The sequence below is a fragment of the Xenopus tropicalis genome, chromosome 3, assembly GCF_000004195.4.
Source record: "Xenopus tropicalis strain Nigerian chromosome 3, UCB_Xtro_10.0, whole genome shotgun sequence".
Classification (NCBI taxonomy): domain Eukaryota; kingdom Metazoa; phylum Chordata; class Amphibia; order Anura; family Pipidae; genus Xenopus; species Xenopus tropicalis.
Window position 1 is genome coordinate 37,672,454 of NC_030679.2, and position 23,206 is coordinate 37,695,659.

The following is a 23,206-nucleotide window of genomic DNA, read 5'->3' on the forward strand; positions in this document are numbered from 1 at the left end:
TTTATTTTTGCAGGGAGAATTTAGAGTGGAGCAAAATTGTCATGTATTACTACTCCAGAGCCATCAGATCAGTCAGAATTTTGTTGTCTTTAGTTGTAGGGTCATGGCACAGGGGGTTTATCACCTTAGGGAAATCTGGGCTACCTGCTGGTGACTAATTATACTGAAAATATCTTTGCATCTGGAACAATAAAAATTACCCCTGGTAAAACACTTCAACTGGGTAATCTGATGAAGAATAATACTCAAGTCCTTTTAGGGCTCTGGCACACGGGGAGATTAGTCGCCTGCGGCAAAACTCCCTGTTCGCGGGTGACTAATCTCCCCGAGTTGCCTTCCCCCTGCCATCCCACCGGCGAACATGTAAGTCGCCGGCGGGATGGCAGACGCAGCGGCGCGATTTCGCACAAATCGCCGAAAAAGACTCTCGATTTTTTTCGGCTATTTCCCGAAATCGCCCCCGCCGCGTCTGCCATCCCACCGGCGACTTACATGTTCGCCGGTGGGATAGCAGGGGAAGGCAACTCGGGGAGATTAGTCGCCCGCGAACAGAGAGTTTTGCTGCGGGCGACTAATCTCCCCGTGTGCCAGAGCCCTTAGGCAGTGATCCCCAGTCAGTGCCTCAGAATCAACATGCTGCTCACCAACCTCTTTGATGTTGCTCATGTAAGGGCCCATGTTTACATTTTGGGCTTGCTAGTATAAAGACCATGTTTACTGCCAAATAGATCCAAAATCACAGGATAAAAAATAAATAATGCCTTTCTTCTCTATTCCGGGATGAGAAGGATCTCCCACAGTCCTCAATGCAGTGAACCCCTACTCAAATATCCCAATGCTTTCAGCTACAAGAGAGCAATAGGACTATATTGTGTGGTATTTTTAAAGGAGAAGGAAAGGTACAATAACTGGGGGGTGCCAAAATATTAGGCACCCCCAGTGATTGTAATCACCTACCTTACAATCACTGGTCGTTGGTGATGATGTCACGCCTATGGCATACTTCTATTGATGTAAAACCGTATTGGCTGAAACAGCCTATAGAAACACATTAAATACAGAATTAACTGCCCCATTTCAAACTCCTCACAATTGCTTTATGTAGGTTTACATGGAGATTAAGGAATAATGTGGAGTTGAATATGGGGTGGTCTTTTTTTAATGCCAAACAGGCTGCTGTGGTCTGCCAGTCCATATGGACTCGCTGGTTGGGACCCCTGCTCTTAGGCTACGGTCACACTTTGGAAGGCTTTCTGTTATCTTATGTTATGTTATCTTATGTGAATTTCTTACTCTGATGTTGTCATTGGTCTTTTGTTTGGCCTTTTGTGAAGTATTTTGCTGTGCTGCAAAGTGCTAGACTGATCTGTTCATGAACCATAGGTCCCATTCATTAAAGCATGATCGACCACGAATGAGAAAAAGTTGTATTTTTTCTAATTGTTGGAACTTTTTGTATTGACCACAATAATATTGTTACAATAGTACAATTTTTTCGTGGTTTTTTGTTAAATTTCACAAAAAAAGTCATATTTTTCGTAAAGACTACGACAATTTCAGAGTTCATTCAGGCTTTAGTATCAGGCTTTAGCCAGGTTGGAGCTGTAGAGCGCCATTGAGTCTTATGGAAGGCTTTCAAAATCATGCATTGAAGTTTCAAAGCCAGAAAGGTTTTTGCACCGTTTATGATCGTTCGGATGTGAAAACATCACACATCGGAAATTAATTACTCCAAATTTTTTCCAATCGTGCTTTTAATTGGCGAACAATTCGTGCTTTAATGAATAGGCCCCATAGTGTGTGCACCAATGCTGGAACTGAAATTACTTTTAAGTTAAAGAGGTCAGCTATAAATGGGTGAAGAATCTTATTCAGCTTGTTCATACTCTGTTATTCGAAACCAGTGCATAATGTTTACTACGGTAATTAATATTATTTTGGGGAAATTATAAAATAAAACCGCTTGCAAAAGGGAGAATATTTCCTTTTTTTTTTTTTTTTTTTACATGTTGGGCCTGTCTACTTTCTTACAGTTGTGTGATCCTGGCTCAGCCTCAACCAATAATAAGTCAGTAATTTGCAATGGGGTTGTACTGCAGCCAGAAACAGTAAAGGAAAGAGTGAGAAAGTGAAGGAATATTGTAATGAATTTTTAGAACAGTTTTAAGGAAACTGGATCATTTAGTTAGAGACCTACAGTTAAACAGCAATGATAAATGACAATTTTGATAAGGCAAACAAATTTGTACAACATTTGTAACTTTTTCAGCTTTCCCGGGCTGTAGTGAATGTTAGGGAAATGGTACATAAGGTGACTGCAAGCATGTATTTTGGTGCACACACTTTTTATCGCAGTCGTAAAGTTAGACTTTATTAGTATTGTTTATAGGCAAAATATTTGCATAATGTTTTAGAAAATTTTCTTAATTACAGGCCATTATTAAGTATATGCTTATCAAACAATAAATGTATTCTTGCACTTTCTGCTAGGAAATTGGTAAAATAAGAACTTTTCCGCAGAGTTCAGAAGTCAGTGTTGATACAAGCTATGGGCCAATGGATGTGCAGGCCTTACTCCATCCTGTCTGCTGAAGGAAACCCAGGAATGTTCATGAGGCTTATTCTAGGCAGCTTGCCCAGCACTGCCCCCTTCGAAAATGTACTAAAGTCTCATCTTGCACAGCCACTGAGGGCTAAAGCTTTAAATTGTGCTCATTTAACTGGTTACTGGAATAATAGGAACAAAATATATGCACCAAAACATATTTTGGTTTTTGGAGTTGTCCACCTTTGAGTTAACTTTTAGTATGATGTAGAGAGTAAATATTCTGACATAACTTACAATTGGTCTTCATTTTTTAGTATTTGTAGTTTTTTTTTTTTTTTTTTTTTTTTATTTCAGTTTTTATTCAGCAGCTCTCCAGCTTGGAGTTTCAGCAGCTACTTGGTTGCTAGGATTCAAATTACCTTAGCAGCCAGGGTGTGGTTTGAATGTAAGACTGATATATGAATAGGAGAAGATCTGATAGTAGAAATAAGTTGCTTAGAATTGGCCTTTCTATAACATACTTATTGGAATTCTTTTTGCTTAAAATAAAAGCTGAAAGTCAGTGTTTTTGGTGTATTGTGCCCTAGTATATAGAGGTGCAGGCTGTTGGTTTGGTTAATGATTAAAATCCTATGGAACGCGGGGTGTTTTGCCCACTGCTGCCCTCAGGCGGAAAACAACCCCTGTCCATCTGTCATTGCTTCTGATAGGAATATTTGGTCAAGTAGATTGGATAGCACTAAAACTGGTGTTGGTTTAAAGCCTTTTGGGATATTGCACATGGAAAGTATTATAAATTTGCTCATCACGAGAAAAACTTTCATTTCTGGCTTGAAAACATGGTGGCACATGGCAGCAAATGATGAGGGTTACTGTAATGTCTACCCATTGCTGCCAGTGGAAAATGAACCATGGAGTTCTGTAGTCAGTAGTTTTGACCAAGACATTGTCTTGTATGGGATATATTATTTGGATACTCATTATCCAGAAAGGCCTTTTTTGATAATATGTTTTAATGTTTTCCTTAGTAATAAAACAGTAACCTTTCCTGATGGTAACTGAGCTGCATAAATCCATATTAGTGGAAAAAACAATAAATTTGTTCTTTTTAATGTTTAAATGTTTTCTACGGTAAACCACAGGAAAACCCCATGTCTCATCTATTTTCCAAGTAGATTCCATACCTGTCCCACACTTCAATGGAGTCTATGGAAGCTGGCCATCCCATCCCAAACTTACTGGCTAACGAGTAAAAAATAAATAAATAAATAAATCTATATATATTAGGGCTGGGCGATATACCGTTTAATACCGAATACCGGTGATTTTTTTTTTTTAAAACTATATTCATTTTTCAGATACCACAATACCGGGGTGTCAGGGTACTCACCCGTGCGTCCCGGTCTCGTGCGCGCGTCCCGTTGTCCGCAGGACGTTGCGCACGCGCGGCAAAGTGCATGTACATGTCAAAGCGTGCACGTCCGTGAGGCGCTGACGGTGCCGGTTCTGCGCATGCGTGGGGGGTATTTAAAGCTATCAAACGCCTCCTCCTGTGCTATGTTGTCTGCGGCCTTGCCTGGGAAACTAAGCCTGCCTGATTTACCTTACGACTTTCTGTTGCCGATCCTTCGCTTGCCTGACTCTGATTTTCAGTACTGCAGTAATTAATCTATAGATGGGTGCTGAATGTATGAAATGAAGAATTGCTGTGAAATGGTGTGCTGGTCCTGTTTATAGGTGTGTGTGTGGTGTTGGTGTCCTTGACGAAAGTTCCAATTAGGAACTGAAATGTTGTTTGACCTCAAGGTGGTTATATTGTTAAATGTGTCTTCCCTGTATCTATATAAATATGTACTCATGCAACATAAATTTTAATCATTACTTTGTATGTGTATTTAGCACAGGAACCATTGTATAATATCAATGTTGGTGTTGGTTCAGTTGCTAATAGAACAAGATTTTCATTATAAGCCACAAGCCAGGGACTATCTGGGTAATGTTGTTCTTGACTCTCCCACCCAACCCCGACTATTTTAACTTAATTGGAATATTGGTAAGGCTAGTGCCACACCTGGCTGTGAAAAAATGCAATATTTGCTGCGCCTACCTACAGCTGGGCTGAGACAATGCTTCTAGGTGCAGGCAAGGTAGCAAGCTGGTGCCAGCACAGGGGCTGATGATCAGCCTGCGTTTTTACCCACATGGCATTAGCGTAAATGCATTCTCCTATGCCATGCAAGTATAAAAAGTGGCACTAGTTTTTCCAGCCCTAGAATTGAAATATCTGCGCAACTGTAGATATTGCAAATTGCTTTTAGACTAAAAAAGAAAAACACATTTTAAACTGAACTGTTTCTTTTAAAAATGCTTTGTAAGCCCTCTGTGCACTACATTTTAGCGGCCAATGGACTTGCGTTTGCATTTTCTCTACAAAGTCTCCCCTGTGTGTACAGTGACGGGCAGATTGCATCCATTCCTGGCACTATACACGTGATAGATCTGGAGATAACACATTGTGTACTGTTAGCCTAGACATTTGAGATTATATGTAACTTTATTATCTCCTTCCAGCAAACTATTGTATTTTGTTATCAACTATTTACAGCACAAGCTGGTGCCAGACAGACTCCTTCTCTTGCACTAATGCTCTTTCCCTTCCTCATATAGTTGTCAATATTACTTGTGAAAGCCTTCATTTTAAGTTTAAGGCCTCCATTATATGTGTACTGTCCGATTCTCTTCTCCTGCGTATTGTAGAAAGGTGGAGGAAAGCAGATCCACACTCATCCTCTGCTCGGTGTAGCTAGGGCCAAAAATAAGCAGGAAGTAAAATGTGACATTTTAGGTTTGAAAAAAAAGGATATACCGCCCCTCTAAGTAATAAATACAGTTTTTTTTTTTTAAGCCTTCTTCACTATCTTCCATAAATGTAAATTTAACTCCCATTGCTAAAGTCTTATTTCTTCACTGGCATATTTCATGCAAAGTAAAATCAGAATAGCAATTTGAATTTGTTTGCACTACGGTCATTTTTAGGGGGCAGGGGTGCTTTAATCGCTTCTCTGCCAGCTAAGAAACACCAGAAATGGTTCCAGTGTGTTGAGCCTAACCTAAGGCAAGGTCACACAGGGCGGATTCTTCTCGTTGTGCCTGCAGCCAGAAGCATTGAATCCACCCAGGTGCAGGCACACACAGCCAATATCTGCCAACAAACGCAGAGTCTTGCGTTTGTTGGCAGATATCGGTTGTGTGTGCTTGCCAGATTTTGATTTTGTGTGCTTTTAGGCAGGGTGCTCCCCTGAAAGCAAATTCTACTTGCACCTCGCCCAACACTTGATAGAAAGGAACTGCTCTAAATTTTTGGAAAAAACGTCAAAAAAAAAAAAAAAAGTAGAACATAACTGGGGAAAATGTGGTTGTGTTTTATGAACCTAATTTGAATACAGCTGAACTGGTGGAAAACATGCTTGTGAACTTCCATCTTCAATCCACTGGATAGCTGTCACAATATTTCTGAGTTTTGTGTGTGTTTATGCTGTTTTGCTATTATATTGAAACCAATGTGATTTTTGTTCTCCTTTTGTCCCCAGTAGGTGAAGCTTGTAAGGCTAAACTTGCCAGAAAGAAGCATGTTTGAAGCAGAGGTTTCCATTCTGCAAAGAACTGGAGAGGTGGTGATAACTGGTATGATTTCATTTGCTTTATAAATAATAATAAAAAAATAAATTAAATTTATTGTGCTTGCAATATAAACAGCTGATATTACTCTATAGTAAGCCATTCATATAAGGAGTTCTATTAATTAATGTGCTAATAAGTCATTCAGTTTATTGGGGATCAGCGGAGTTTGCCCTAAATTTAACCTGCTCTGTGCTGTCATTGCTTGATATAGAAGTTATTTGAGTTTTTGCATAAGTTACATTAATAGCGTAAGTATAGGGGCCCAGTCATTGCTGTGGGGCCCAATAAATATTCAACAGTAGTTCATAAAAACAGTAAAAATAATGAATGTGGTAATAAATCAATATTTTAACTGGGGGGGGTCAGTGGAGTTTTATATGTTGCAAAGTTCATGTAGAATAATAAATAGATCCCAATATAAACAGTTGATGTTATTTTATAATAAGCAGTTCAAATGAATAATTAATGGTTTTTGGGTTTTTTTGTAACATTTTATTGAAAGAAAAGAGTTTGGGGGGTACAGAAAGGAAAAAAGTGGAAAAAGGGTTAACAATTCAAGCTACCTTCTGGTAGAGAACCATTTGAAACATTGGTTAGAACGTGGTCGACATGATATGCATTCTATGTTTAGGCACATTGTCTGAGTTTTAATAAAAAGTATGGTTTTAGTAAGGGTGATATGGAGATGGGAAAGGAGAGAAAAGGAAGGGAAAGGAGTAAGGTTGGTTGAGAAAGGTATGAAAAACCTGGAAAGCTTGATTGGGGTAAAGAAACAATAACTGTCAGCCTTGATAGTGTTAGAGGTTCATGTTAGCCAGTAGAAAGAAGCTTGTAGCTAGGGTGTGTCGAAATCAAAGAAGTAGTTCTACATTTTGCTGAACATCTAGTTGGCAAAGCCCCTGAACACCCAAATAGACCAGATCTTTTGGAAGTTAGCAGATTTATTTTGTAGGAATGCGATTTTGTCATGAATTAATGTCAGTCGGTTCATTGGAGGCAGTGGAATTTACTCTAAGTTTTTTAATTCATTGGGGGTTAGTGAAGTTTGTCCCTGCAAAGTTTCTCTGCATTGGCTTTTGCTTGATGCACGAATTACTTGAGTTTCTAGGCAAGTTACATTTTCTAAGCAGTTTTTGCAGAAGTGACGTAAAGCTTAGCATAACTTCCGCAATGCAACCAGGCCCCCTTACAGAAGAAGACTTCACAGCCCAAGCACAATTGTATCCCTCCCCCTGTGTGTGTGTGTATATATATATATATAATTTTTTTTTTTTTTATTATATAATGGATGAGTAGTATATGTTTTGCTTATACAATGTAATTATGTGTGCAGATTGGATTTTATAAACTGCACATTCTTTTGGGTGTGGTCGGAGCAAGCAGAATTGATCATGTACAAGCTGGAGAAGGTTACCCATATTTCTCTAGTCTGAATAGTGCAGAAGGAAAACAAAGCATTTTTTTTTGTTTTTTTATTAAATGTAAATTTGTATTGAATTTTAACAATACGAAGAGAAAGGAAACAATAGTAATCAGGAAGGCATAAATACAGTGTTGACAAATAAAACATTACAGTTTTGTTGTTCTGGTTATTCTGTGTTGTTGTAATGCTTCTTTAATAGAAAGTGGAAGAATAAGGAAACAATGGGATGTGGGGGGGAGTAGGTAAAGTAATGTGAAGGGGGGGGGCAAATAGAGAAGGTCAGGAAGAGTGAGAATATGAGGGAAGTGTGTTGTCAATTACAGCTATTCCAAAGCAATTTTTTTTTAAAAAAAAATGGGGCAGTACATCTCCAAGTCTTATTAGCCTGGGTATAATGTATTTTATATTGACTAGCACAATATAAATATAATATTTATTATTGAAACCTGAATTTACATGTATCTACATCTATTTACACCTATGCTAAATATATTCAAACTCAAAGTTTTTCAATTTCACTCTTACCATATGTTACGATACAGTCTGTAAAATGTAAATAAATGAAGCAGATACCCAATGTCACTTAACAAAGTAATAGCTTAAGCACATTTATTTCAGCTCTTTTTTTTTTATCATATCTGGTTTTATACGAGTCAAAAGTACATACACAATTTGACTGTCTCATAAAGATTCCATTATGATGCAATGACTTGTAGAAGCTTTTGATTGTCCATTTGTTTTAGTTACATGAGAATGCATCTGTGGCTATATTTACCTTTGAGCCACTTCTGTTTGTCCTTGACACCATTGGCTGGTCCAGGCATTGATCAATGTGTGTAATATGTACACAAACATTGTGCACTGCACTCTTACACTGTGTGCTACAGTGTATTCTGCCCCCCATACTTTGACACATCCCTTCAGTGCACCAGAGAAAACAGATATGGCCCTCCCAGCTATATGCATGGATGACATAATCACTTTGATACCAACAACCCACACATGTAATACATAGGAAAGTTGGGTGATAGTGTGATTGCTAATTGTTGTTTTGCCAATTATATAATGATATTGTTGCTTATGCTGGAATGCTGATCTGTAGTTTTATGTTTTTGGAACTCACTGGAACTTGTGTATTATAATAAAGTACCACTGTTGAAATGGAATCATCTTAGTGTTCCCTGACCTGTATTATATCCTTATATTTTACAGTAGGGGGTACATTATTCACCATATATTATAGCATGGATACAAAATCTTTTTCTTGCATTTTTATTGACAATAGGACTTAGTATACTTTAGATTATAAAATGTGCAGACCTCCAGTTGTTGTTGCCATCATCACGTGTGGCCATTTCACTTTTTTGACCTTTCAAAATCTATCTAAAAGCTTGAACATTACAGTTGTACACACCTGGGTGTGCCAGAAAAGTTTGTGAATTTAAAAGGGGAAAGTGCTGAGCTATTGCCTTCTTTACAATTTCCTGTATTACCTGAACACACTAATGGGTTGGCTTTGCAAGCTGTTTTAGAGATAAATGAGTTTGAACATTAGAGCTGCCCAGAACAACATATTGACCGCAGGCAATAATGCAAAGAAAGGTGAGGCTGTAGTGCACTGATGTCTATGAATTGCAGCTTTCCTGTGTAGTGTAATGTGTGGAAGAACACTGAGCATTTTATTTTATTTGAAGTATGTATTTGCATTTTCTATTTTTGGCAGAAAAAAACTCACCAGTGGTTCAAGATTTTTTTCAATTTCAACAAGTTCCATTTGATATTACAGACATAATACATGTGTAAATAGCGCTGTCATTTAATACACAGAATTCATCTGTGTTATGGTAACCCTCAAAAATAACCGCATTGTTAACTCCTTGTAGTTTTTTGTTGGACCCAGACTGATTAGGTGCATAGTTGATATGTCAACCTGTATGAATCCTTAGGGGCAAGGAAACCCATTTAATAAGGTAGACCCACTCAAGAGGCCTCCCTATCCCCTTCCCAAAATACAGCACAGTTTACCCCCAATACCTGTCTCTAAAGTAGCACAGCAGGAAAAGTTACTGTACTTTCCCTAGTTCTCTAGCTGGGATCACCATCCAGCAGCAAGCTTTAACTGCTGCCTCCTTATTGCTGCCAAAGAGCTGTGGAATAGATCAAGTGGCCAGTGACAAGACTAACGACCAATTACCACGCTGTGTTGCTTTTTAGAAACATATATGGCAAATAGGGGGCAGTATTGGTATGGTTTGGAATTCGAGGGAGGCCTATGGTGGGGCCTTATATAAATATGTTTTCTTGTCCTTCGATGCATAGGCTGCATCAGCACAGGAAAGTGGCACAGATACATACAAAGGAGATCTTCAAGTTGCTTAGTTTTAGTGACCTATGCAATGTATACTTTTCTATAAGTATCTGGTACAAATTTACTGTAATATATACAAAGCAGTGCTTCATTGTCGCAGGCGAATAATCTCACCGCAATGCCATCCCACCGGCTAGAATGTAAATTGCCAGTGGGGGATGGCTTACGTGTCTCTGCGATGTCCTGCAGTCGCCCAAAGTTGTCTTCAGAGAAAAACTTCTGGCAACTGCGGGACATAGCAGCGACGTGTATGCCATCCCACTGGTGATCTACATTCTAGCCAGTGGGATGGCATTGCGGGGAGATTAGTCTCCAGTGACAACGAAGATTTGTCGCGATGCGACTAATCTCCCCTGCTTACCACTGCCCTTAGGGCTCTGGCACACGGGGAGATTAGTCGCCCGCAACAAATCTCCCTTGTCACGGGCAACTAATCTCCCCGAACTACCATCCCACCGGCGAAAATGTAAGTCGCTGGTGGGATGGCACACGCTGCGCAGGCGATTTCGCTGGCGACTAATCTCCCCGTGTGCCAGAGCCCTTAGGGTGAAGACACACAGAGCTTTACTAGAAGCAGCTACTTTTCACGGCTACTAAAATAGGCAATGCTGATCAGTTACTGGTACTTGTCTTTACATGTGTTTTAGCAGAGGCAATTCTCAGTATTGTCTATGGCAGGGTGTTTTCTGGCGTTTAGTAGCCGTGAAAAAGTAGCTGCTACTAGTTGCTCCAGGCCGAAAGAGTGATTTTTATGAGCCTCTATCTATTTTTCTCATTCCCTTTCTCGTGTATTCTGTGTGGATCCTTGCAATAATAGCTTTGTTGGCATGACCTGAGCATGTGACTGACTTCCTGCTTCAGCTAGGATAAGCAAGCAAACATTGAATGGGATGGGACTCTGCTTAGGCAAATAACCTATCCTCCTACATGTGACTGAATGGAATGCAGCAACGTGAATAGCAACCAACGTCTTTCTCAATCTCTTCTTCATTTATTTACTGTGGGATTCCCATACATACATAATAACCATAACAGCTCTGCTGTGTTTGTAGTTGTGATTAACAACTTAGGGAAACTCATGCAGTGCTGCAATAGTTTTTGAAATGCTGGCATTCATACATATATGGTGGTTCTCACAGCAAGGGATTATTTTACACATTTGTTTGTTTTCTTTCAATTTGTTAAATCCTTTGGCTGCAGGACTTTTTTTTTTTTTTTTTTAAAAAGGGGCATTAAGAGGCCCCAGCCATGAACTATTAGGCTAATGTCTCATGGAGAGATTAGTTGCCCATGAAAATTCTCTGCTACTGCGGCGGGCTAGTCTCTCTGAAATGCCTTTCTACTGGCAACAAACGGAATCGCTGGTGGAAATAGAAATGAAAATTCACCTCTTCTAGTTCGGAGAGTGCCATAGTGGCCCCCCTTGATCCACTCCGATTCCAAAGATGTCATCGTGGAGCTATTGAAGGAGTGGGTGGCATTCAGGCATGTGGTGCCTGAGGCACAGACCCTGCTGTCTATTCCACATTTTTCCCTTACGCTTGCGAAGTCATTTACCAACTACCCTCCCTTGTTCCATGTGATGGATTCTGGGAGTTATTCTGCTTTCCAGAGAGTTTATGCATTGCCCCACATGAAAAGCAGAGGACTTTAAGGGCTCTGGCACACGGGGAGATTAGTCGCCCGCGACAAAACTCCCTGTTCGCGGGTGACTAATCTCCCCGGATTGCCATCCCACTGGTGAAATCGCGCCGCCGCGTATGCCATCCCACCGGCGATTTACATTTTCGCCGGTGGGATGGCAATCAGGGGAGATTAGTCGCCCACGAACAGGGAGTTTTGTCGCGGGCAACTAATCTCCCCGTGTGCCAGAGCCCTTAACCTTACATTCTCCAATTATTTATATATGCTGGGTACATCTCCCCCACTGCAACCGCAACGTTTGTACTGCATATATGCCATCTGTTCTCCAGCGCCATAACGAGTTTTTTTTTTTTTTTTTTTTTTTTAAAAACAGCTTTTACTCAGTGGCCATTTTTTTTCAAACTTCCCCTTTGACTAGACATGGTAAGGATTTTAAACTGATTATGAAGCACATTCATTCTCTCTATATTAGTGTTTTCTTTAGAATGTATTACCAATCTGATTTTGTCACTAGGGATTTTAATCTACCAGACCAGCAATGTGGCAGGATATAATTACCAGGGGTGACGAGTCTCCCACAAATGCCTTGAAATTGGCTAACATTGTGATTGCATGTAACTTGCTGCGATGTGGCTTAATTGTGGGAAAATGCAGAGGGAGGCAATTTCTAGTAATTAAGCCAGATGGCCACAAGTACTATGTCTTACTTGCAGTGATTGCAATGTTAGACGATGGCAAGCCATTTTCAGGAGATTTGTCACTTGTGGATGCTCAGCTTTAACCTTGGGCGACAAATCTTACTGCGTGCCATGACAATATGCCCAAAAATCATCTCCGTAGTCAGACACTTGAAACAGCACATAGTTGTGATTGCAGTTGTGTTGTCATGTCAAAATGCTCCTTTCTGCATGAGCTTGCAAAAGCTTGATTGCAGTGCTGTGTATTCAATATAGCACTACAACAGCATAATTTACTGCCTTTTGTTGCCCTCGGGGAGTGAGATCTGCCACACGGGGTGAATTCTCGGCCTGTGGATAAACTGAGAATCCACCCACTGTGCTTGAATAATCTGAAAGTTGTGCTTGAACCTGGAAGCATTGCTTTGGCCCAGGTGCAGAGAGACAGTGTATTTTAGCTAGAAACTGCTAGAGTATGCAGTGTCGGGCTTAAATATATCATATGCCTGCACCAGGGCTGAAGCAATGCTCTAGGTACAGGCACAACTTTCAGATTTTTAAAGTGTATAGGGCAGAGTTTGGCCTGCGTTTATCCAGCCAAGAATCTGCCCCAATGTGGCAATAGCCTTAGCGTAATAACACATGGAGAATTTTAATATTTACGCTGCCTCAGCTAATTTTTATTATTACTTTAGCCTATGTCACGAAATCCATTCTGATCCACGCCCAGTAATCACTGCCAGGCAAGTGTGCAGAGAGCTGTAAATGACTTTTTCCTCTCACACACTCTGAAAGCTCATTTTTATCAGTGCAGGGTGTCTTTACATTACTGAAATGCATACAGATTCTTTATATTTTGTTCATGTTGCTAGTTCATTGCATCAAGGGGCCCTTCATACACTGTTTTTTTCCATTGAAGTAGACTAAAAACAATTGTGAGTTACATAAGTCAGTAATTCCAAATGATGGCCTTGTTTGTTTTTAATATTAACCCCGGTGTTGACAATAGCAGTGTATATGTAGAGATTAATATAGTGACTTAGCAGAGGGACAGAATGGGTCCAATTTTGCAGAAGTAAAAACCCTTGGAGTTGTTTAAAAGAATCCTGAGTTTATTGTACATTTAAAATGTTTGTGTTTTATGGGAATTGGATGTTTATTAAAAAGGGGGGGGTGGGAACAAGTGAGGGGGAGAAGGGTATCTGTGGCTTATAAACTTGTTTAGCAAGTGGATTAAGTACCATGTGACTGGTTTTCTTAGCTACATAATATGTTGTCTCCAACATTTTTCACTTTTAACCCCCCACCTTCTGTGTGCTTTTGGCTCTTTAGAACCAGAATCAAATCATCTCATACCCTAAAGTATGAAGGTATAATTAGCAACAGAAGGAAATGTGGTGGTAATGGAGCTGAGTACCTCTATCTGATTTACTTTAGCAGCATTTAAACCACTTTATGGCTACACTTGCATGTGGCTGTTTCTCATTCCTTCTTGTAATTGGAGGCAGAGAATAAGGAGGCCAAATTTCTGTTATGAAAATTCTAGGCCACACTAACAGCGGTAGGATCCTGAGGGAGGCAGATCAGTGACATGAAGGGGGCGGGACAATGATGTATGGCTTTATACACAGGCCGAGAAACAGCCCTGTATGACTGTAGCCATAGATTATACACTGAAGATGAATGCGGGGGCAGGGTGCAGTTAATGGAATAGTTTTAATTAAAGAACTTCAAATTATATAAGAATAAATAGTGGTTGATCTGTTTTTGGGGAGGCTGAGCCTACCTTAATTTTTATTATTCTTGCTTATGGAGGAGTGCTATTCAGCTTTCAGGTGTAAAGTCTGAGTTGGAGTAGAGATCATTGGGTATCATAACACAATTAACGAATCACTCCTTCCACTCCTCCTTCCTAAGAACTTATTGCATGGTGTAACCAATGGTCCACGTAACACCAGCTGCCTTACCTCCCAAACTGCAGCTGAGCAATATTCCCTGCTGTTGAAAATCTAGGCTTCTCAACAGTGTAAAGCAAAAGTCATACTCAATGCTAGCTGGTCAGCTAAGGGTGCTCTTTCCATCATACCAGTATCCATGGGAGCCCGTTGCTCATTAATACAACAACTTATTTTTTTATTACGTTCCTTTTTATTTACTCTTTCTTCTATTCACCCTTCTAGTCTATCATTGCCATCATTGTTTGGTGCAAGGGTTAATAACTTTGGGATCAAAAAAGAAAAAACTTTCAAAGCCCCTTCAGTAGTGTAATGCTGTGCGAAACATACGCTTCAGACATTATTCCGTTGTGAAGTAATGCTTAGCTGTTTCTCACTGAGCAACCAGTCTAGCAATTCAGTCATGGATTGCTGCTTAGTAGATAATAATGTACTGTTTACATCATCAAGAAAGAGAAACTTTGGGGGTCCCGCTTCTGGCTGACAGACTGCTCTTTAACATTGTCCATATTTGACATGTTTCATATGAATGATATCCATTCCTTGCAAGTCTGGATGGTTACTGATATAAAGATAAAACCTTGCAGGTTTAAGTTATGCTATATTGTTGCTATAATTAAGAAATATTTAGTTTTTTGCTTTAAATAAATCACTCTCACTTCAGTACTTCCTGGTTTAATTAATAACCAGCTCACAGAAACGCCCTCTATATAATGTGCCGCTCCTTATTTCAAAGTCTAAAAAGGTTTTTACTTGCTGTGAGGGGCTGGGCATCTGGGACACAGTAGCACAGATTTACCATGGGCAACAAATCTCCCTTTGTGCCATTGCCCTTAGAAGTAGGAGAATCATATAACCTCTACAGCCTTTTTCTATGACAGAAGCGAGTTAGCATGTAAGTCTGTTAGGTTTAATCTTTTTAATACCTGTTATCATGTATGAAGACTCCCAGGCCCGAGATTGTATGGCAGTGCTTATAGGTATCCTGAGGTCTTTACACTGCTTTCAACTGGCCTGTAGTGAATTGCAATCAAGTGACCCATAGTGAATCACTAGGGCAGGGATCCTCAACCTTTTTTTTTTTTAACCTGTGAGTTACACTTGTGTAAAAAGAGTTGCAGAGCAACACAAACATAAAGTTCCTGGGGTGCAAAATTAGGGCTGCTATTGGTTAATTGGTATTTTCTGTATGGACTGGCAGCCTACAGGAGGCGCTGTTTGGCAGTACACCTGGTTTTTAAGCAACCAAAAATTTCCTCAAAACCAAGAATTCAAAAATAAGCACCTGCTTTGAGGCCACTGGGAGAAACATGCAAGGGGTTGGTGAGCAACATGTTACTTACGAGCCACGGGTTGAGGATCACTGCACTAGGGCATCCCTGGAATGAAAATGACTCCTATAAAGTAGTAAAAAAAAAAAAAAATAAAGTAATAGCAATAAAGTGGGGCACTGATGTATTATTTATGTGTATGTGGAAACTACATCAAACTATTCAGATGCTACCTACAAAAAGTCCCTCAAAACTATATATGAGGAGCTACAGTTTGGCAGCAGAACCTGGAGCAATGGCAAAATATAAGTTATTGCTCAATACACTATATGTGATAGTGTATCCGGTGTTTTCCAAAATTCATGATTGACCCAGCTGTGATTCAAGAAGGGGTTTTGTGGTCAGGTGGACCAAGACCAAACTTTTTGGTTCAAACGCCATCACCTTACTTTAAAAACTGTGATACCTACAGTGATATAAGGTAGTGATAGCGTCATGCACATGGACAGCTTTTTATCAGCGGGGCAGAGCATCTTGGTAACATAGTCAAAGTTAAGAATGGGCAGTGAAGGATACAGGGAGAAACCACATGAGAACATGTTTAAGGCTATTAATAAACTGAATATTGTGAGAAATGTCACTGCACTGTCAGCAGTACAGTGATCCTAAACACAAGCTTTAAGCAGCACTGGAGTGGGTCAAGAACTAAACTGTGAATGTCCCTTAACATCCCAGTCAAAGCCTTGATTAAATCCAATTAAGAGTCTGTAGCATGATCTGAACAACCTGGACTAAATTTGCCTGGAAGAGTGGGCCAAAATCACTCCCAAACAATGTGCAAATATTTACCACAAGAGACATAATGCTGTTGTAGCTGGTAAAAGGTGGTTATACAAAACCCTGCTGCCCTGCATTGGAACAATTGATCTCTTTGCTTCAGAATCAACACGGTAGTTTATATAAACAAGCTGCTGCTACTTACACTTTTATTTTTTGTTGCTAGTGTTCCTTTAAAAGAAATATATTTCAAACAAAAAAGTGACTTTGTAAGAAAATGGGTCTGAATACTTTTGCAAGGCACTGTACATTTTGCTTGAGGTCTCTGTATATGTGGTGCCCTTTGATTCTGAGTTGTTTGTGGTTAGACTTCAGTCTTCTCTCTCTTTTAGCAATATGAACCGTGAAGAACGGAACTTGCTGCGTTTGAAAGAAAGGGAAAGGCGCAATCAAGAAATCCAACAGGGCGAAGAAGCCTTTCCATCTGACTCTCCTCTTTTTGCTGAACCATATAAAGTAGTAAGTGTGCTTTTCTAAGATTGATAGGAATTCCTTTATATACTATTGCAACTCTGCCTCCTTAAATACTTTTCTCAAAACAAATTTGACTACTAGACTTCTTTTTAATTGCCGGATTTTGAACTTTCACTTATTTAGTTGTGCCTGACTAGATGCTAGTCTTTGGGTCAGATTTATGACAGAAGTACTGCCCCTTTTTTCAGGATTCTGAGTCTGGTAGTTCCTTAGTGTTCAACCATTTATATGACCCTAAAGTATTGGGCAACTCCCAGTTCCTTTTATCCCCCCCCCCCCCCCCCCCCCCCCCCCCCATTGTAATTTTCTGGAGTTTGCTCTAATTTGAAATTGCAAATAAGGGCTGTTATTCAAGGGACAGTATACCCCCCATTTTTCAACATTGGATAGGGCTTGTGCTAAATATACATTTTGCCTAATTGTATTAATTAGAATAAATATTTTGTGGATGATTTGGTATTTGGCTAAATCCCAAAATTATGGAACTGGTGCATATTTACTAGCAATCCCAAGAGAGTGTAAAGGGTCTGTTGTGTCCCATAGCTTTTCAGGTTAGAGGCTGCACTTTGGTGACAGTGCAATTGGAAGCAAAATTTGGGCAGAAAATATGAGCATTTCTGAGACAAAATGAATTGTCCGTTTTCCATTGAAATAAATGATAGGCTACGTGGTTTGGCCTCTTCTCTGTCAGCTGAAGATCATCCGTAGAGAATCCACTATAATCAAGATTTACTAACATAGGTGCTAATCTACACCAGTATAGTTGCTCAAAACAACCAGTTGGAAACTTGTAGTAGGTAAAAATCTGATCACCAGATTGTACCTGCTTTTATAATCGATGCAAAATGTGTTAATATTTTGTTTATTGAACTGTTCTACTGAATTTAAAATGATGGGGGAATCTAGTAGTCATAATGGCAGATCACTTGGTATATCAGTGGCTCTCACACGTGCAGCATCCACTGAAACTGTGTAGTATTTAAATCTGACTAATAATTGGTGCTGCAGAACCTGTTCAGCTGGACAAACTTGCAATACTCAGGAAGATGACTACACAAGCAAAGCTACATAGAACTTTAAAATGTTTATTTCACACAGTGTCACATTTACGTGCACATTCTAAGAAACAATCTGTTTGTGTAAAATACGTGTGCTTTTATCAGTGTCAAGATATTGCATGCTGACCCACAGCTTTTAGATATATCTCAGCATGCTGACTTTATTTGGTAGTTAATCTTGTTTTTATTCAACCAAAACTTGCCACCAAGTGAGGAGTTAAAAAATAACTACCTGGTTTGGGGGCACTGAGAGCAGCATCCAAGGGGTTGGTGAGCAGCAAGTTGCCCCCAAGCCTCTGGTTGGGGATCACTGCCTTAAGTAACATTCCAACTTATGTCTAGGCATTGCTATAGATGTGCTTGGTTGGAAAATGTTTTCCCATGCATTTTAGTTTGGGTCACCAAGAACACCGCAGAATAAAATTAAAAAAGAGAAAGGGGAATGTTTACCTGAAATTGTTAATGGCAGTCATCTAATCTATTCAAAAAAAGCAAAACTTGGCCACAGGCGGTGAACAAATTTATTTTTGTTACTTGCATTTTATTGGTTTGTGCAATAAAGTACTTGTATCGCAGTATACACTTATTTGCATGAGTTGCACAGTTTTGTTTAGTTTTTTTTTTTGGCGAACATATATGAACAAAAACAAAATAGAAATATGGCACATGTCCAGAACTTAAAAACAACAGTTAGGGCTTTTGGCAGTTCTGATTCCACTGGGAGAAAGTTAGTTGTTGGTCTAGGGGTCACAGGTTGGTGCCCTATTCGGGCTGGAAGTGACTTCTTATATAGTGGGGGTAACTGTGGTTTTCCACTTAGAAGATATTGCTAGTCGGGCAGCAGTAGGTATTTGATTAACTAACTTTTGGGCTGGATTGTTACCGAAAGTTTTGGAAGGGGAAGAGACAGCAACAGATGGGACATTTCTATAGTTAGAGGTATTTTTAGGATTGTTACTATTAAGTTAATAACCTCTGACTAGAATTATGTAATTTTAGGGCAAGCTCAAAGAATATGATGTAAAGGGCCTTTATGTTGACAGCCTCTCCAGCACATGCTTTGGGGATATATTTTAGAAAGTCTATTCGAAGTCAGGTATCACCTCATCATGACTTTGTAGGCACTCTCTTTTTGTTGAGTGCATACTACCATTTTACATGCGTTTTCCCATATTGCATATTGTCTAATCGGGATGAGTCAATTCTCTTTCTATAACCAACTCCCAGTACTGCATATATACGTGTTTCGGGAATGGTTCTTCAGGGAGGGAGTTGATTAAATAATAAAGCTGGGAGGTGAAGCCCCTATAAGGAAAGCCACCCTGAGTATTCTCTAAATTGGTCCAATTGTATCTGAGTATTTATGGCCAGCTTTGGCCTTCTAATTAAAGCTAGTAAACAAAAAAAGGAGGGCAAGGGCCTTTTTCTCAGGAGAAACAAAGTTAAAGGGAATAGAAACTCCAAAAGTTTTGTATATCAGCCTGTCCATTTGCTATAAATACCAAGTTTAAATGCTTCATCAAAATTTTAGCTGCAGAAGTTACTGAAAGACTTTTAAAAGGAAGTGACAGAGGATGTCACTTCTTGTATCTTTGTTTAGATTCTGCTTGGGCATTTTCACATGCACAGAAGTATGATTAGGCAATGCACGTGCAGTATATTCATGAAAATTGTCAGTGCTCTGACAGTCAGTTATGCCTCTGTTATTATGTACCTCGTTTTAATTACTATTTCCTGTTGTAGCAAGAAATCTTTTTGTAGGGGATCATGTTGACCCACCAACATGGGAATCCACTTATGGGAACCCAGTCTTATCCCTTAAAGGGAATATATTTAATTTTTTGTTTTCATAAGAGCAACTCAAAGGAAGTATATTTATAAAGCCCTTCAAAACAGAAATGCTAATAAAATGGTCTTAGGGCCATGCTACTTTGATATAGTAGCATTCTAATATTTCTTATTATTGTTTTCTTCTAAAACTGTCCTGCCAATATACCCCCCTTGTTCAGCATAAGTTTATTGAATAGGGCTTGTGCAGAAAATACTTTTTGACTATTATTTTTGGCTTTGAAAAATCTGTGGGTTTCTTTATTTTTCGAGCTGTACCTGGAAATTAAAACTGCTCCATGTTGGTCCTATAAATCCTTTGTGCAGGGGGTAATCTGTGCTCTGGTAAACTATCTACCCTAAAAGAATGGAACATGGAATAGCTTCATTTTCCCTGTTTAGCCTTTTAAGTCTCAAAGTATTTTGATTGCCAAATGATTACCATGTGAATGTTTTCTTTGATGAAATAAAGAGTTGGGAAAGACCCCTGACCCCATTATTTTTACCACAATTTCAGGTGTCACTTGGAGCTCTATTGCAATTAAGAACAACACTGTTCCTCTGCCTTTTGTTGCTTCTTGCCATAGCACTCAGCCTTGTTTTATAATTTGTTTTGAGATTACCACCATTGTATTTTACTATTTAAATGCTTTAATATTCATACAGAACCATCATATGTATGCATTTTTCTATTGATCTGAATGATGATGCATATCTCGATAGTAAATTGTGTTCATGTTATCACTTCTAGACCAGCAAGGAAGACAAGTTATCCAATCGTATACAGAGTATGCTGGGAAACTATGATGAGATGAATGAAATGAATGAAATGATAACTGACCGTTCTTTGCCAAAGTTAGCTGGGATTCCCAAATCAGCAGTTCCACCAACAGCACCAGATGATAAAACTGGACAAGGGTACTTTGGAGATCAGAGGCACGGTAGCTCTCATCAGAGCAGTAAATGGACTCCGGTTGGCCCAGCACCCAGCACTTCTTCACAGAGCCAGAAGCGCTCCTCATCTAGTTCTCAAGGTGGGCACAGTAGGAGCAGCGGAAGTAACAGCAGCAGCCAGAGACATGACAGAGATTCCTACAGTAGCAGTCGTAAAAAAGGGCAACATAGCTCAGAACACTCCAAATCTCGCTCGATTAGCCCTGGCAAGCAGTCTGCATTAAACTCTAGCCACTCTCGTGCCCATGGTAATGATCATCACAGCAAGGAACGTCCACACGCAAAGTCCCCAAGGGACCCTGATGCTAACTGGGACTCTCCATCTCGGGCACCTTCATTCTCTAGTGGGCAACACTCCAGCCAAGCATTTCCTCCATCTCTGATGTCTAAGTCTAATTCAATGCTGCAAAAACCTACAGCTTATGTGAGGCCTATGGATGGGCCAGAATCTATGGAGCCAAAGCTTTCCTCTGAACACTACAGTAGCCAGTCTCATGGCAGTAGCATGAATGAACTAAAACCTAACAGCAAAGCACATCTAACAAAGCTGAAGATACCTTCACAACCTGTGGATGTAAGTAAACCCTATTTACCTCTTTGTGTATCCGATTGCAGTTCTTCGTGCTTGGCATTCATTGTCTTTTCATCCAGTGTATTTAATGGAGTAGTGACGCAAATACGGAGTAATTTAATATTTGAATCTTTTAGGCTGCCAGCAAAATGTGGCTCATGTGATCTTTAGGAGACTGCTAAATAAAGCACCTATTGGATTGTTTGATAACTGAACTTTCTGATTTCACCACCTTGGCCAATAACCGTGATGTAATTCTCTGTCACCACTATAATAGAATTTTTTCTTCACCTACACTACAGTATGTTTTGGTGCTGGTTGAATATTCTCCCACAAGCAGTTGTGAGAGAAGTGGAATTAAAAGGTGTTATTATGCAAAAGGTTATTTACAGGTATTTCTTAGACTGGCTTTAACTACTATGACCCCCTTAGCGAGTTAATGTGTGATTGCCCACTCCCTGTGCTGACACTTGGGGCACTTGGACCATCACATACTTCTGGGTGAGTTCAACCTCAGTTACTGGATGTTTTTCTGGATTGACTTAGAAGAACATCTAGACAGGATATAGAGTCTTGAATCTGGTAGATTTTGAAACAGCAGTATATAATTGTATCCCCCCCCCACCCCAGGGATGGAAAATATAAATGTGTCAGAATGGAAACCAAATAATAGGATAGGCATAGATATCTAACTTAAGTCTGCTTGTATGCGCCTAGCATTTATTTAGTTTTTCAGTCAGGGAGAATGAATATAAAAATAATTTTAAAATAGAAATGTGTGCTCCGTAATAACATTTTAGTTTGCTTTTGTACCCTTACTTTTAGATTTGCTTAGTAAGCTTATACTGTAATTTGGTTGCAAAAGGATAAAGTAGTTCCTTGGTTATGTCCCAGCTAGTTGGCATACCAGTGTAACGTCTGCTTCTGTTCTCAGTGTCTGGTTTGTGTATATTTTCTAACTGAGCCTCTGCCCTACCACTGGATGAATTACTGTTGTTTTATGACCAAATGCTGCCATACTGTGTCTACACTTAATACCTCATTGATGGAGGACATCTATTGCTGATGTACCAGTTGGGTGTCAATGATTGATTAGAGGGTTTTGCTGGCCTATACGGTATATATTTGTGACTTAATGCCATATTGGTTCATAGATCAAATGTGTTGAGCTGGCTGTATATTTACAGGAAAGCAAATTTTTCTGGTTTATGATCATTTTTATTTTATATTTTATTTGGGTGATGTAAGCTAATTCCATTCCATTGTAATGTAAAGTGAGGAGCCAAACCTTAGAATCACACAGGATTCTGGCAAGCCAATCAGAACAGCACAGTTGGCCCATTCTTATATTTCAGGACACCGGAATCTGCCCTTCTGTGACCAGCATTAGTGATACAGGTATGGGACCTGTTATCCAGAATGCTCGGGACCTGGGGTTTTCCAGATAAGGGATCTTACCGTAATTTGGAACTCCATAACTTAATATCATAGTTGGAATAAATTACTATGTACTGTTTTATTATTACAAAGAAAAAGGAAATCATTTTTAAAAATTATAATGGAGTCTATGGGAGATTAACTTTCTGGATAATGGGTTTCTGGATACGGGATCACCTATACATTCTCTGTATGTTGTCAAAATAGCTTCTGTGAAAGCTTATTTTTTTTTTGTTTTTTTGTGGTTGCTCCTTTCTCGAAACCATAATAGGACTCTCTTCTTGAAAAAAAGTGCCCATGCTAATGTATAGGTAACAGTGATTTTAGTGATTTAGTATTCCAAAATGACTGGGCCCATTTGGAGAAAGATCTAGTCCGTGCATCCTTTATATATTATTATATATGTCATTTCAGTTGGATCTCGCTGATCCTCACACTGTAAAACATATCTAAAGGCGGCCATATATAGGCTTGTTTAAGC

The 23,206-nt window shown here is 39.4% G+C and overlaps 1 protein-coding gene across 2 annotated transcripts in view; it reads left to right on the forward strand.

Moving 5' to 3' along the window:
* The window catches only part of aff4 (AF4/FMR2 family member 4), a 65,991-nt gene that overhangs the window by 11,035 nt on the left and 31,750 nt on the right, over positions 1-23,206 (forward strand). Inside the window, exons 2-4 of one of the 2 annotated variants that reach the window (XM_002935271.5) lie at positions 6,139-6,232; positions 16,737-16,863; positions 20,515-21,291. In XM_002935271.5, the coding sequence (XP_002935317.3) occupies positions 16,741-16,863; positions 20,515-21,291 (900 nt within the window). In that variant the 5' untranslated portion in view covers positions 6,139-6,232; positions 16,737-16,740. The remainder of the gene's footprint in view (positions 1-6,138; positions 6,233-16,736; positions 16,864-20,514; positions 21,292-23,206) is intronic. The other variant, XM_031898809.1, reaches the window with a different exon arrangement.